Source organism: Strongyloides ratti, assembly GCF_001040885.1.
Source record: "Strongyloides ratti genome assembly S_ratti_ED321, chromosome : 2".
In the NCBI taxonomy this organism is placed as follows: domain Eukaryota; kingdom Metazoa; phylum Nematoda; class Chromadorea; order Rhabditida; family Strongyloididae; genus Strongyloides; species Strongyloides ratti.
Window position 1 is genome coordinate 10,985,214 of NC_037308.1, and position 14,412 is coordinate 10,999,625.

General features: G+C 22.1%; 6 protein-coding genes across 6 annotated transcripts; 3 read left to right on the top strand and 3 right to left on the bottom strand.

The window, feature by feature from the left end:
• Window positions 1–484: 484 nt before the first annotated feature.
• Window positions 485–1,642, top strand: SRAE_2000349600 (Slipper; the record flags this gene model as incomplete). Its single annotated transcript, XM_024654694.1, has 1 exon — window positions 485–1,642. The coding sequence occupies one exon, from the start codon at window positions 485–487 to the stop codon at window positions 1,640–1,642; it is 1,158 nt and encodes a 385-aa protein (XP_024508041.1).
• A 539-nt stretch (window positions 1,643–2,181) lies between these two features.
• Window positions 2,182–4,045, bottom strand: SRAE_2000349700 (Slipper; the record flags this gene model as incomplete). The annotated part of the gene is made up of 2 exons (XM_024654697.1): window positions 2,182–3,902; window positions 3,952–4,045. 2 exons carry the CDS (start codon window positions 4,043–4,045, stop codon window positions 2,182–2,184), a joined length of 1,815 nt encoding a protein of 604 aa, XP_024508042.1.
• Window positions 4,046–4,656: 611 nt separating this feature from the next.
• Window positions 4,657–6,024, bottom strand: SRAE_2000349800 (Elongation factor 1-gamma; the record flags this gene model as incomplete). The annotated part of the gene is made up of 3 exons (XM_024654698.1): window positions 4,657–5,787; window positions 5,845–5,967; window positions 6,013–6,024. 3 exons carry the CDS (start codon window positions 6,022–6,024, stop codon window positions 4,657–4,659), a joined length of 1,266 nt encoding a protein of 421 aa, XP_024508043.1.
• A 1,845-nt stretch (window positions 6,025–7,869) lies between these two features.
• Window positions 7,870–9,963, top strand: SRAE_2000349900 (BTB/POZ domain-containing protein; the record flags this gene model as incomplete). Its single annotated transcript, XM_024654699.1, has 1 exon — window positions 7,870–9,963. The coding sequence occupies one exon, from the start codon at window positions 7,870–7,872 to the stop codon at window positions 9,961–9,963; it is 2,094 nt and encodes a 697-aa protein (XP_024508044.1).
• A 204-nt stretch (window positions 9,964–10,167) lies between these two features.
• Window positions 10,168–11,555, top strand: SRAE_2000350000 (BTB/POZ fold domain-containing protein; the record flags this gene model as incomplete). Its single annotated transcript, XM_024654700.1, has 2 exons — window positions 10,168–10,356; window positions 10,398–11,555. 2 exons carry the CDS (start codon window positions 10,168–10,170, stop codon window positions 11,553–11,555), a joined length of 1,347 nt encoding a protein of 448 aa, XP_024508045.1.
• A 129-nt stretch (window positions 11,556–11,684) lies between these two features.
• SRAE_2000350100 (Otopetrin family-containing protein) lies at window positions 11,685–13,900 on the bottom strand (the record flags this gene model as incomplete). Its single annotated transcript, XM_024654701.1, has 2 exons — window positions 11,685–13,542; window positions 13,590–13,900. The coding sequence occupies 2 exons, from the start codon at window positions 13,898–13,900 to the stop codon at window positions 11,685–11,687; spliced, it is 2,169 nt and encodes a 722-aa protein (XP_024508046.1).
• Between the last annotated feature and the right edge of the window lie 512 nt (window positions 13,901–14,412).

The following is a 14,412-nucleotide window of genomic DNA, read 5'->3' on the forward strand; positions in this document are numbered from 1 at the left end:
TTTTTATTATCATAATAATAAATAATGATAATTTTGATAAATGATATGAAAAGGACAGAAATAAAATAAAAATATATTATACATATATAAAAATTATTAAAAATATTTACTACTGTATTTAATTTTTTTTTTTACTTAATAATATTATTTATTTATAAAAATCAACAAAGTTTATTTAATTAAATTTTATAATAATATTATTTTGTATCTTACTTTTTACCTCATTTCACAAATACAAACAAATTTCTTATTTATATTATTTATATAAAAAGTTTATAAATATGATATATTAGAAAATTTTAGTTGTTTCATTGGTATATATATATATATACAGATAGTCTATCTCTATTTAATTTATTTTTAATAAAAAAAAATTTTTTTTATATACTTATGAATTTAAAGTTAATATCTAACAGATATATATTAAATTTTAGTAATATAATAAACTAGAAAATAAAAATTATTTGTTTTATTTTTTTTAGATATGAATATTTTTACCTATAATATTGATTATGAAAATATTAATTATAATTATATTAAAAAAAAAGATTTATATTTTGATAAAAAAAAAGATATTATAGGAAAGGGTGCTTTTTCTTTTGTATATAAAGCATATTATAAAAATAATATTGTTGCTTTTAAAAGAGCGGTTCCTGAACACTATTTTGGTAGGAAAATTATAACAAGTTTAGAACATGAAATAAAAATATTAAAATCAGTTAATCATATAAATATTATTAAATTAATTGGTATTTCATTGGATATTAAAGAAATTGGAATAGTTTTAGAGTATTGTCAGGGTGGTACATTGGCTGATTTAATACATAAATGGAGAATAAAAGATTTATTAATATGTTTAAAATATCTTCAACAAATATGTAATGGAATGTCATATCTTCATAATGATTCAAAAGAATGTAGAAATATATATATTCATAGAGATCTTAAACCACAAAATATTTTAATAAAAGAAAAAATTTGTGATAAAAGGAGTGCTGAATTTTCATTATTATATACAATGTCATGTAATGAATGTAAAGATGGTTGTTCTTTTATTGGTAATGTAACTTTAAAAATAGCTGATTTTGGATTAAGTAAAGTAAATGATGATAGATGTAGTCATATAAAGGGAACAATACCATATATGGCTCCAGAGGCACATCAAAAAATTTGTACTACCAAATCTGATGTTTATAGTTTTTCTGTTCTTTTATGGGAAATGTTAAATTTAGAATCACCAACATTAGGAAGAAATAGGGAAAATATTTTGGAGGATCAAAGATTAGGAAAACAGATTTTAAAAATGAATAGTAATACACCACAATTTTTAGTTAAAATATTTGAAGCCTGTCATTCTTATAATATTTTAGACCGTCCCTCATTCTATGATATTGGACAATTAATAATGATTAAATTAGATAAACTAATGGAAGCACTAGAAAAAGACAAAATACATATATATAATGAAATATTAAAAAAACAAAATAATACGATTAAAAAAATCAATGATATGATTAAAAGAAATAGGAATGAAAGAATAAATGAATTTAATAATTTAGAAAATGATTATGAAAAGTTAAGAATGAAAATCAATAGTAATTTTTTTTTATCAACAATCTTGAGTCATAATTTAAAAATTTAATAAATATTTTAATAATTAAAATTTTTTTTAATAATTTATATTAATCTGTTAACAATAAATATTACATAATAGTAAAAAAAAAATGTAAAATGAATACATACTTTATTTATAGTAATTTATATTAAAAATGAAAAGTTTTTTTTTGTCAACAAACAAAACATTATATTTAATTTTTAATATTATTTCAAATTTATTTAATCATTAAGTTATATCAACACAATACAAGTGTATTTTAAATTATTTCAATAATATACTATTTATATTCAATTATTATTAAAGATATTTAAATAAATAAACGCTACCAAAGTGGTTTATTCATAGTATTATGTTTTTTCTTTTAACAGAACAAATATACCATAAAAAATATTTTTCAATAATTGATTTTAAAAATATTACTCATTGACAATTGTAAATTTTTGCTTACTAATAATAATTGAGACACATTATTTAATAAACACATACTACAATTTACATAAATTTTATGTCAATTGAGATAAAGTTTTATAAAAAAAAAATTTTTAATTTATATATTATTATTATTATTCTTTTTTATTAGAAATCGAGATATATTCTTCGTTTATAAGAAGTTGAGAAAATGAGGAATTTTGTTGAGATGAATATACAGAAATGTAATTTGATGGCATTTCTATTGGTATAGAATTATCATTAGCATTATTATTAAATGAATTTAAAGCTAATGTACTGAAATTCATACATTGCTTACATTCTTTTTTAATTTTTAATAATGATTTTAAATCTCTTGGAAATGTATTATAATAATCTTTATCATTTCTTGTTGACAATGCTAAAGCATACTCAAGGACTTCAATCCTTTTATCTTTTTCAGCAAATATTTCTGCTATATCTTGGTCAGTTTCATTTTTTATTTTATTTATTATTAATTTTATTTTTATATCTTCTATCATTTTTATTATTTCACTAAATGATGGTCTTTCTTTATAATTATCATTCAAACAACTTAATATTAAATTTTTGAAAATTATTGTTGTTGGAATTTTTGAATAATTTTTATCTATTGAATTTGAAGAGAATGATTGTGATAGAATGGATATTGATTCATAATAATTAATAACATCATTATTTATTTCTTTTATTATATCAACTAAACCATCATTTTCATGATATGGTTTTTTACCACTAATAACTTCCCATAATACAACACCAAAACTATATACATCACTTTTTATTGTATATAATGCTTTACTAAAAATTTCTGGAGCAAGATAAGCTACAGTTCCTTGAACCATATTTTTTACTTGCTTTTCTGATTTTGATAAACCAAAATCAGCAATTTTTATTGTGACATATTTTATTGATGTACCATGACACATTTGACATATCCCTTGAATATCTACATCATTATTTATATTTGAATTTATTTTATCATACTTTATATTGTTATACTTTTCTATACTATGTAAACAAATTTTTTCTTTAATTAAAATATTATCACATTTTAAATCACCATGAAGAAAAACACCATTTTCTTCATCATTAGAATTACCATTAATAATTGGAATATTAGATGATAATAAACTAACATTATCAAAAACTTTTTTTATACTTTTATCATAAACTTCTCTATTTTTATAATTTTGATGTAAGTAATTAACACCATTAGCTATTTGTTTAACAAAACCTAATAAGATAAATATATCTTTAAATTTTATATTATGTACCAAATTTGCTAAACTACCACCACGACAACACTCTAAAACTAAACCCAATTTTTTTTGGATTCGTATATCTTCAACTGACCCATAAATTCCATAAAGTTTTATAATATTTCTATGATTCATTTGATATAATATTTCACCTTCATTTCGTAATTCATTCATTATTTCAATAGGATTACGTAGTCGATTGATAACCTCTTTAAAAGCAACTGTTTTTGTTTCATTTTTATTTGGTATATAAAGATAAGCTTTATGTACTTTACAAAAAGCTCCACTACCAAAAATTGTTGATGATATTTTTAAATTATTTTCTTCTATATGTGGTATATGATTTATTTCTAAATCATCTTCATAAAAATCTTTCTCATTATAATCTATATATTCAAAACCTTCAAAATCAGAAATAATTGATAAATTATTAATTAATGATGGTTGATATGATGTAATACATTGAGTAACACGTTTAGGTTTAATAATTTTTTTAACAAGTGAGCATACTTTAGGTTTTATAAATGAAGAAAATTTTCTATCAATTATTTTATTATTAACTGATTGTTGAAATGCTTAAAAAAAATATATAATTCAAATATTTACTATAGAATAAAAATTTACCTGTTGTAGAGATATCATCATCTAATAATTCACATGAAGAAATAGAACTTGTTTCTGATTCTAAAGAATTAATAGTTTTTGTTTGTTTCACCATAAATTTTTCCTATAAAATATATATTTTTGTAAAAAAAAAAATTTTCCTTTCATTATACCACATATTTATATTATAAGAAATGTTATATAAAAAGTTAGTATAAAAATGACGTTTTTAATAATATTATTTAATAATTTATGTTTTTATATGATGATACAACAAAAATTTTTTACTTATAATAAAAAATTTAATAATTTTAAGATATATAAATCAATTTAAAAAAAAATAATATAAAGAAAAAAGTAAACAAATAAATTTCATCATATTTTATGGTACAAATAAAATTGTATAGTGAATGTCTTTCCAATACTTGATAAGCAACGTCACATCTACGCATATTAATTGGAGAAATTGTTAAAATTCGATTAGCATATATATATTTATAATTTAAAAAAAAAAAGTATTTAACTATCAACACCTGAATACAAAGTAAAGTTTTTAAAATATTTTATGGTAAAAAAATATTTAACAAGAACATAATCACTGATATAATGTAAAGAACCTACAAGTGATACTTTATCATTATCTCATTTTGATTCAAACAAGGTACATATAAAAATTATAAAATTTTTTATAACAACCTTTTAATATATATAATAGTTAAAAGTAAGTTATTTGAAAATTTTTCCTTGATTGAATTTTTTACCTCCAAAATCTCCTTCCCATAAAAGGTATTCATTAATCATTTTTTTGGTTTCTTCATTATCGACATCAAGTTTTTTCCAACTATAACTTTCATAGTCAATTGTCCAGTCTGGGCATAATGGGAAGGCAAGTTCATGACCTCTCCATATCCATATACCAGAAATTGTTGAATTGTTATCTTCACCAAAAAGACAAACAGAAGCAAAAGCGTGTTTGCGCATTTTGTCAAGACGTTGGAACATACCAGAAATAAGATTACATGACATAAAAGCAAGTGTTAAATCTTCTGGGTATTTGTATTCTCCATACCAGATAGAATAATTATCCTTGTCAAAATTCTCCCAGAGCCATGGAATAGCCTTTGTTGCTGTATCTTCATTTGAATAAACACGTTTGAAGTTATCCATAACAAATTTACCAGCAGGCATTGAAGCAAATGGATCAACGAATTTTGGTTGTTCAGGCTCTGGTTCTGGTTGTGGTACAGCTTCTTTCTTTGCACTCTTTTTCTCAACTTTCTTTTCATCTTCTTTCTTTTCAGTTTTCTTTTCTTCCTTCTTATCGCATTTCTTAGCTGAAGCTTGTGAAGCAGAAAGGGCTTTGGCTGAAAGTTTATTGAAAGTTTCTTGATCAAAGGTTGCTTCCTTAGTTGCAAATTTAACCTCACCAATAACTGATTTTACTTTTTCTTGATTAACAACTGTATTAAACCATCTAGTAACATTTTGATATTTAGTTTGAGCATGTTTATCAAGAACATGTTCATAAGCTGGAAGAAGATTTAAAGCAATAGAAATATCTGCATAAGAAAGTCTTTCACCAACAAGAAAAGTTTTAACAACTAATATCTCATTAAGTGAACTCATTTGTCCTAAAAATTCAGCTTTAGCTGCAACAAGAACATCATGATCAACTTTGGCAGCTGAAATAGATGGAAGAACATAATTTAAAACTGTTTGAACAAGTTTTCCTTCACCATATTGGAGCCATTGACAAACTTCGGAACATTTAGCTTCTGGGAATGACTTTCCAGCAAGGTGAAGAGAAATAGCATCAGAACCAAAAAGTTTTACATCTCCATCTTCATAGGCTGGTGACTAAAAAAAATTCAAATTATTATATAAATTTTAAAAAATTTTTATAAATAAACTTACAACACCAAGTGGAAATTTGGCAACTGGTGGTTGAGAGTTAATAAGTTGAACATCAACACCACCATATTTGGCAGCAACTAAAACCTTTTGGGTTTTAAATGATTTTTCTTGTCCAAAAAGTTTCTAAACGAAGAAAAATCAAAAATTTAAAAAAAAAATCAAACTTACTCCTTTAGTCATGTTTATAAAATTATATAAAAATCTTGTATGAAACTACTCAACAATTTCAAACAGAAAACCTAAAAAAAAAAAAAGTTATAATATATAAGAGTTTAAGATAAATTTCAAAAGAACGTGTATTAACAAATGAAAATATAATTATTTTTATATGTATTAAAATTACACTAGCCCAACAACTTGCAAAAAATAGTTATCTCTTGAAAAGAAAAAAATTTGAAAATTACTTCTGAACATTTTTAAATGGAAGTAAAAAAATTAATTTTTAACTAAATGGTCAGATTTTCTAATCTTCTGATATTTATTTCAAAATTACGCTAATATTTATAAAAAAAAGATAAATATTTAAATTTGAAGAGTTAGAAATTTGAAGAAAAATTAACTTTATTATACATAAAGAATGGCTGCACCAAATACCTTTTTCGTTGTGAGATTTTAAATAAATTGGTCAACTTTTTACCTACGGAAATACCAAAATTTTTTCTTAATTTTCTATTGATTTTATAATAAAGTTTATAGTTATTGAAAAAAGAAATTTTTCTAATTGTTATTTTTTTATCAACAATTTTTTATTACTTAACAAAAAAAACAATGAGAAAATGAAAATAAAATGGTTATTTATATAAAAATATATCAAAGTTTTTGTTATTTTCTGCACTTTTTTTGACGACAAAATCATATCTTTGTCATTTCTTATTTTAGTTTTTTTGTCTTCTCTTTGATATTAAATTTTAAAAAATCTGTTTAAAGTAACTCTTATTATCAATGATTGTACCAAGACACTAGAAATAAGTCACTAATTTTGATACCTATTATTAAATTTCATAAAGAAAATCTTTATGTAAAGTGAAGCTTTTACTAATGTAAGAAGGAAGTCTTGATCAATATAATATATTCCTTTAAAATGATCTTCACAAAAAGAATAAAAAGGAAAAGTAAAACAGATAAAAATTATAATGATAATATTAAAAAGAGGAGAATAATGAAAAATTATCATTAACAGTGAATAAAGCAGAAATATTTATTGTTGTTAACATTACATCAAATCAAAGTTGTAATTTAATTAACAACAAAGTAATAATTTACATTCAACAATAGTTATTATAACATCTTTAAACAATAAACGTAATTATTTAATAATAAAAAAAAAATATTTAACATTAGAAATAATAATTATAAAATTATTTTCCATATCTATGATTATTTTAGCTAAGTATAAAGTTTTTTTTTTATTTAAATTTTACAGGCACTTTTTGTGTCCTTTAAATCTTATCAAATATTTTAATTTCCTTTTATTTATTCATTTTGATTTATCTATTCTTTAAATAAATATGATGGCACATTTCATCCTCAATTATCATGTAATGGTGATAGATTTAAAAATATTAGTTAGTATACTTATTTATATCAAATTATTATTATCTCACTGATTTTCAATTTATTATATGCCAACTTGACATCATAATAAATAGATTGATTTTAGAAGTGATAGTTTTAAATATTTTTATTGTCTTTCCTGTTGATGTCAGCCATACATTTTCCTCCAAATCTCTTTTGATGGAGTCTTTTTATTATGATTATTAGTAAAAAATTGAGTTACTTTGTTATAACTTAATTTATATTTCAAGAAAATAAATAGTTTATTACTTTTCTCATTATGTTATTAAATTTCGTAGTTAGATTTATATTTTAAAAATATTTTTTTTTTTTTTTTTGATTTTTTGTTTTGCTTATAATTATTTATGAATGACAAATATATTTTTTTTTTTGTTTATTTTTCACTTTTTTTTTAAGATAATTAACTAACTACTTTTTTGTTATATTTTTCAAATATTTTTTTAAACTACTATGGCAACAAATTTTTTAAAAAAACTTGTTAGCCGTTCAAAATCAAGAAGTATATCACCATCAGGTCATTCCACCTCTAGTACAAATTCCTCAAAATTAAATAAAAAAACAAAAGATGATTTAGGTAAACAACCACTTTTATTTAACTTATCTGCTGGAGATCCCAGGAGTTTCTTTGATCGAACAATGGATGAAATTAATTATGAACATTTTAATAGTAATCAACGAGAAAGAAGAAAAAATGATTATGAAAGAAAATCAAGAAGAAGATCTCCAACATTAAATTCACATGTAGTATCACAAGATAATATTTCATATATCGGGTATAATAAAAATGAAAGAGATTCATTTAATGATGATAATTTATATTATCAAAAATATTCACCTAAACAAAAAAAAGATAAGAATAATTTTAAAAATGAATATTTGAAAAAAAATATTTATAGAGATGAGGATGAAATTATTGAAGAAAAAATGTTGAATTATGAAAAAGAAAAATATTTACATAATAATTATCATAGTGCCCCAAACTCACCACCAAAATATAATTATAACTCTAAACAACGTTTATGTGATTTTATATCACCATCAATGTTATATAAGCATGATACTGATGCTGATGGAACAATTGGAAATTTATATGATTCCTCAAAATATGATATAAATCGTTATAATAGTTATAATACTTTACAATCAAATATGTTTGGTGATCCAAGAAATACTAAATATAAATCATCTGGATCACCATTTTCAGCAACAAAAAGTACAAATTTTGTTAGTTATTCTCCTAATAATTTAAGTGTAGAAAATAAAAATGATACTAGAATAAAAAGTAGTTTAAAAAACATATCAAAAGATGATGACAAAAATTTTGAGGAACCAGTTTATGAATCATTAAAAAGAAATCGTTCATCTAGCCCCAAAATAACATTACAACTCCCAAATGAAATAGTAAAAGTAGGAAGTACAAATTTAAAAGATTCATATCCTGAGGGAAATAATGAAAAAATAAGAGCTGTTTCAAAAAGTCCTAGTAAAAGATCAACAATATCTACAAAATCAAAAGAAAGAGTTGAAAGGTCTGCTTCAGCTCATCTATTTAAAATATCTTCATCAAATATTAAGACATACAATTATCTTTCACCAATATGTAAAAAAGTTGGATGTATGGCAACTATTTATGTAACAAATCCAGATTCAACAACGGCTAAATTTTTAGTTTGCAAATCTCAATTGTCACATGTTTCATCATACTTTAGAAATTTATTTATGGAAAATAGTTCATTAACAATACCTGGTGTTAAACAACATTCAATAAATACATATACACTTGTTGTATCATCTCTTCCATCACCAAAACCATCTACACAATTTCAATGGTATATTGAATCAACAATTGCTGATCCTGTTTTAAGAGAAATTTCATCTGATACATTAGAAACATTAATGAGACTTAGTAAACGATTCTCAACACCATCATTAACAATTAGATGTAGTCAATTTATAATTAATACAGTTTCAGGAAAACCACCAATGATAGCTTTATGTTGGTTAAATTGGATTATAAAACATAGATTTGATCAAGGATGTTATGAAGCAATTCTTCCTGTTGTTTCTAGAATGAGTTTAATTGATCTTGAAAGACATCGAGCAATGTTAAGTGAAAGGATATATGGAGATATACTTAGTGGAAAACTTCGTTGTGTGTATAAACAAGTCTCAAATATATTTAAAGTTATCCATGAAATGGATCATTTTGTTGTTGAAGGAAGAGTATGTCCTAGATGTGAAAGGACAGGAAATGAAATAAAAAGTTTAGGAAATAAAATACGTTTAAAAGTTTCACCATGTACAAAAATGATTGGATGTAATAGTTGTTATAAAAATAGTGAATGTGAATTAAAAAAAAAAGGTAATGGAGAATATGAGGCATATTTTAAATGTGATCATGATCTTAAAGCATTTGGAGAAAAGACTGAAGATTGTTGGTGTCAAGAAAAAACATACAAAGAGAGTTTTTTAAAATTTGAAAGTTTATGTCCATTAGAATCAACAAAACTTCAAATAAAAGATGATGAAAAAAAAAGAAAATGATATTTTATATAATATATAAAAAATATCATAAAATTAATAGAGTAATTATTTTAAAATTTTGTTAATTAACTCTATATTTTATCTTTGGTCTTAATGATTAAAAAGAATAAATGAAAAATTCAAATTTGAATGTTATTTATTAATATAATAAAAAGATTTATCTAATTTTTGTGTTTTGTTTAATTGTGTCTTCATCAAAAAAAAATGTCTAATTGTCTTTATAATAATTTAATTAATGGTAATAATATACCATTACAAAATGATAAAATTATTAATAAATATAATAGTGACGTTGATGTTCCATATCATAATGATATTATTTTACAATGTCAAGAAACTTATTTTAGATTAAATTATAATGTTGGAATTGTTAATAGTAAACTTTTACAAGCTGTAAGTATAAATTAAATATTTTAAAAATATTAAAATTTTAGTGGTCAAAAAAAATTGGAACTTCAGGATTTACTGTTCATTTAAATGATTGCAAAAAAGAAGCAATAAAAATTGTATTAAATTTATTTCAAAATAGTAATGCAAATGTTTCTGAAACACATATTCTTGATGTTTACCGTGTTTTAGTTAAATTGGAATGTACTTTTTTAGAAAAAAAATTTCATAATTATATTAATCAATCTATATTAATGAGAACCAATAAGAATAATAATCAATTATACTTATCAAATAATATTCCTAATTCTAAAACTTTTGATATTAAGAATAGTGATTCATCATCTTTGAGATTAAAAAAACTTTCATTAGAAATAAAAGATTTACAAAAAGTTATTAATAATTTTATTAAAGAAAAAAATTATAATGCTCAATTTGAAAAAAAATCTTTAAAAGAATTACCAGATGTAGTAATGAGTGATAAAGTTATTGATACAAAATTTTTAACTGGAAAGAAAATTTTATATTATAAAGATTATCAAGAAATTTTTGATATTTTAGATTTTTATAAATCAAAAACTTCTTTTGATCAAATTAAAATTCCTTCACCTGAGTATAATAATTTTAAATTAATTATTGATAATGAAGTTTATGAAATCAAATGTTTATTAGACTTAAAAAATGTTGCTAAGTATATTAAAAGAATTTACAATAAATATGAAAATAAAGCTAGCTTAAATAATGTTAATATGATAAAAAAGAAAGATACATTATTGAAAATTTTTCCTACAACAAATTCAAGAAATAGTAATAAAAACAAACTAATGGATGATAAAAAAAATCTTTTTATTTCATTTAATAAAGAAAAACAGTTAAATAATAATGAAAAACCAGTATCGATAACAATCAAACCATATAATATATCACACAAGAACAATTATGAAGAAAGATCAGAACCTTCATATGCATCGACTATTCAAATGAATACAATTCACGAAACAACACCTTATGAAATGAGAAATATTCATAATAATCAGGAAAAAAATAACAATATAAATGTTGGATTTAATCATTCATATTATGCTCTTAGTACACAAGTTTCTACTGGTTCAAATTCTCAAGGTAAAACTTTTTCATATGATGATGTTAATAAGAAAAAATCAAAGAAATTTTTTCCAGAAATTAATTATTACAAAGAAAATTAATAATCAAATCTATGAAGTTATAAAAAAAATACTATTATAAATAAATTTAATGTTTATTTTTTATTCATAAAATATAAGAAATATAAAATATTAATTTGCATTGATTATTAAAAATATAATTACAAATTATCATAAAGCATCATGAGCATAACTGACTCTTCTTGAACTGTTATGTCTTGTAGTACTTCCATGATTATGAACTTTTGCAGAATAACAATGTTTCCATAATTCAGCAAAAATAACACTACTATGAAATCTAAAGAATACAACTAATGGTGATACTGCATACATAATACTTTTAAATGCTCCAATATTAAAAAGTACACTTGTTGTTATCATTGATTTCATTCCTTCTAATGTACCATAAATAAATAATGCTACATTTGCTAATAACATAAAAGTCATCATTTGTTTACCAGGTTTCAACATTTTACTTTCTGTACTTTTCATTTTTAATCTTGATGCTATAAAAAGATACAATACTTGAACTAATGATTGAATTATTCTTATTAAATATGTAGCTATCATAATATTTCTATATCTTAATCCACCAATATCTGCTATTTCTTTATCATTTGTTGTAGAAATAAGAAGAAATGCCAAACAACAATATATTAATTCTCCTAATAATCCAACAATTAAAAGTATATCATCAATTATACCAGCTAATGTTTTTCCATGAAATGAATATTGTAATTTTCTCATTGAATATAAACCATATATAGTCATTAATGTTATAACAGAAATTAAACATAAATCTGTTATTCGAAATATTTTTGTTGCTTCAATAGCATTACCTAATGAATAATATAAATAGTATATTCCTATTGTTATTAAACATGCTGAAAAAAAAATAATTCCAAAAAATAAACCAGCAAATGAATTACTACAATCAATTTTTATATGTGATTTACGTTTTTTTCTAAAAGTACCATCATTTTCAAGTGAATGTTCTGAGTGAGATTCTAAATGTTCAAATTCAAGCCATGTTACAAACATTATAGCTGCTCCTATAACAGAATATTCTACTACACATGTTATAAGAATTGTTATAACATCATAAAAAATATCATAATGAGCTGTTGTATGTTGATCAAAAAGCCAGTTTTTTTTACCATTTTGATTTCCTGTTATATTAACTATTGCTTGAGTTATAGGTGCTTCTTTAACAATTCTAACATTAGATGAAATTATATTTCTATCTTGAAAATTTATATATTCATTGTAATCATCTTCTATACTATTACTGCTACTACTACTATCAATAAGACCATATTTAGATGTTGTTGAAAAATCAAATGGTATTGTCTGTTTAGATATATTAGTAGAATCTAATAACATTAAATGAGAATTTTTTCCTTGATATATAACATTTTTTAAAGTACTTGCTGTGCTTGAAGATGACTGTTTAGCTAAGACAAACTTCCACCATGTCCATAAATTAACAGCTAATAAATGCATGATTCCAATTTTAATAATCCATTGTAATTTTCCAGTTGATCCATATGAAACTTTACTATTACAAAAAATGTAATGAGTTTGAAGAAAAATAAAAATCATAGCTAAAATAGCATTAGCCATTTCAATTTTTGTACATTCATTATCCAATGAACACATATATATTTCAATACCAAAAAATACAACAGAAAGTGTTCCAAAAAAAATTGCCCCAAGACGTAGGTAAAAACTTCCACAACCTTCACCATTATGTGATGCTTTATTTAATGTTAATTTTTGTTGTATTTTAGAAGATAGCTTGAAAATTTTTGAAATACAATTAATTATAATATAATTATAATATTCAGGATAAATTACAAAAAAGTCAATAAAAATTAGAATTAAAATAGCTGTTGAATAGATACATGTACCAAAGATATCTGGAGTTATCCAGTATGTTTCTACTTGTAAATGTGTTATTTCAAAAGCAAAAGCAAAAATTATTAATGCCAAACAATAGATACCAGAAAACATTCGGGAAATATAAGCTCTGTAGAAGAATGAATATTTTTTGTCATTTTAAAAATATAAACTTACATTGCATCATTATTTTCCATAAAATTTTCTTTACCAAAAAATATTGTTGTCATACTGGATGATAATTTTGATTGTTTTTCAATATTATCAGCTAACGTCACAACATTTTCATTAAAATTAACACTTGTAACAGATAGAGGTGATGATGGAACTATATCATCATTAGAAATAGTTGTAATTTCTGTCGTCCCTTCAAAATCAATTTGTTCATCAATAATAATACTACTTCTTTTATGTCTTTTTGGTAATGATAAATTTAGATTAACATTTGTCATTTCACTTTCTGATAATGACTCAGGAATTGAAACCATCTTTATTTAATATATAAAATTTATATTATTAGTAATAATATTTTTAATTTAAAAAATTGGCAGATATTGTCAAAAGGTAAAATTTAAAGAATAATTATATTGAATCTCAAAATACTTAAATACAAAAATTTACGCACCGTTAATAATTTCTGTTACTTCTATTTGTTTAAGATACCTTTACTTATTTTACAATTTCTTGACTCCATTTTTGTTAATAAAATTTAACTATGGAGAAACTGTTTAATGTTTGCTTAAATATGGTATACTACTATACAAGAAAAAGAAGTTATACTTTCCATTTCAAGATAAAAATTTTAAAAAAAGATTTTGTGTTATAATATATTGTTTATTCATCATATGTATACTAAAATAGATTTTTTTTAATTTTAAAGTTGAAAGATTAAAAAATCAAAGTTTAAATTTAGATTCTTCAAGTGCAAATTAGAAAGGGTTTTTTAAAATTAAAGGAACTTCTTATAAAAGTTCATTAAAATATATATAAATTTTTTAAG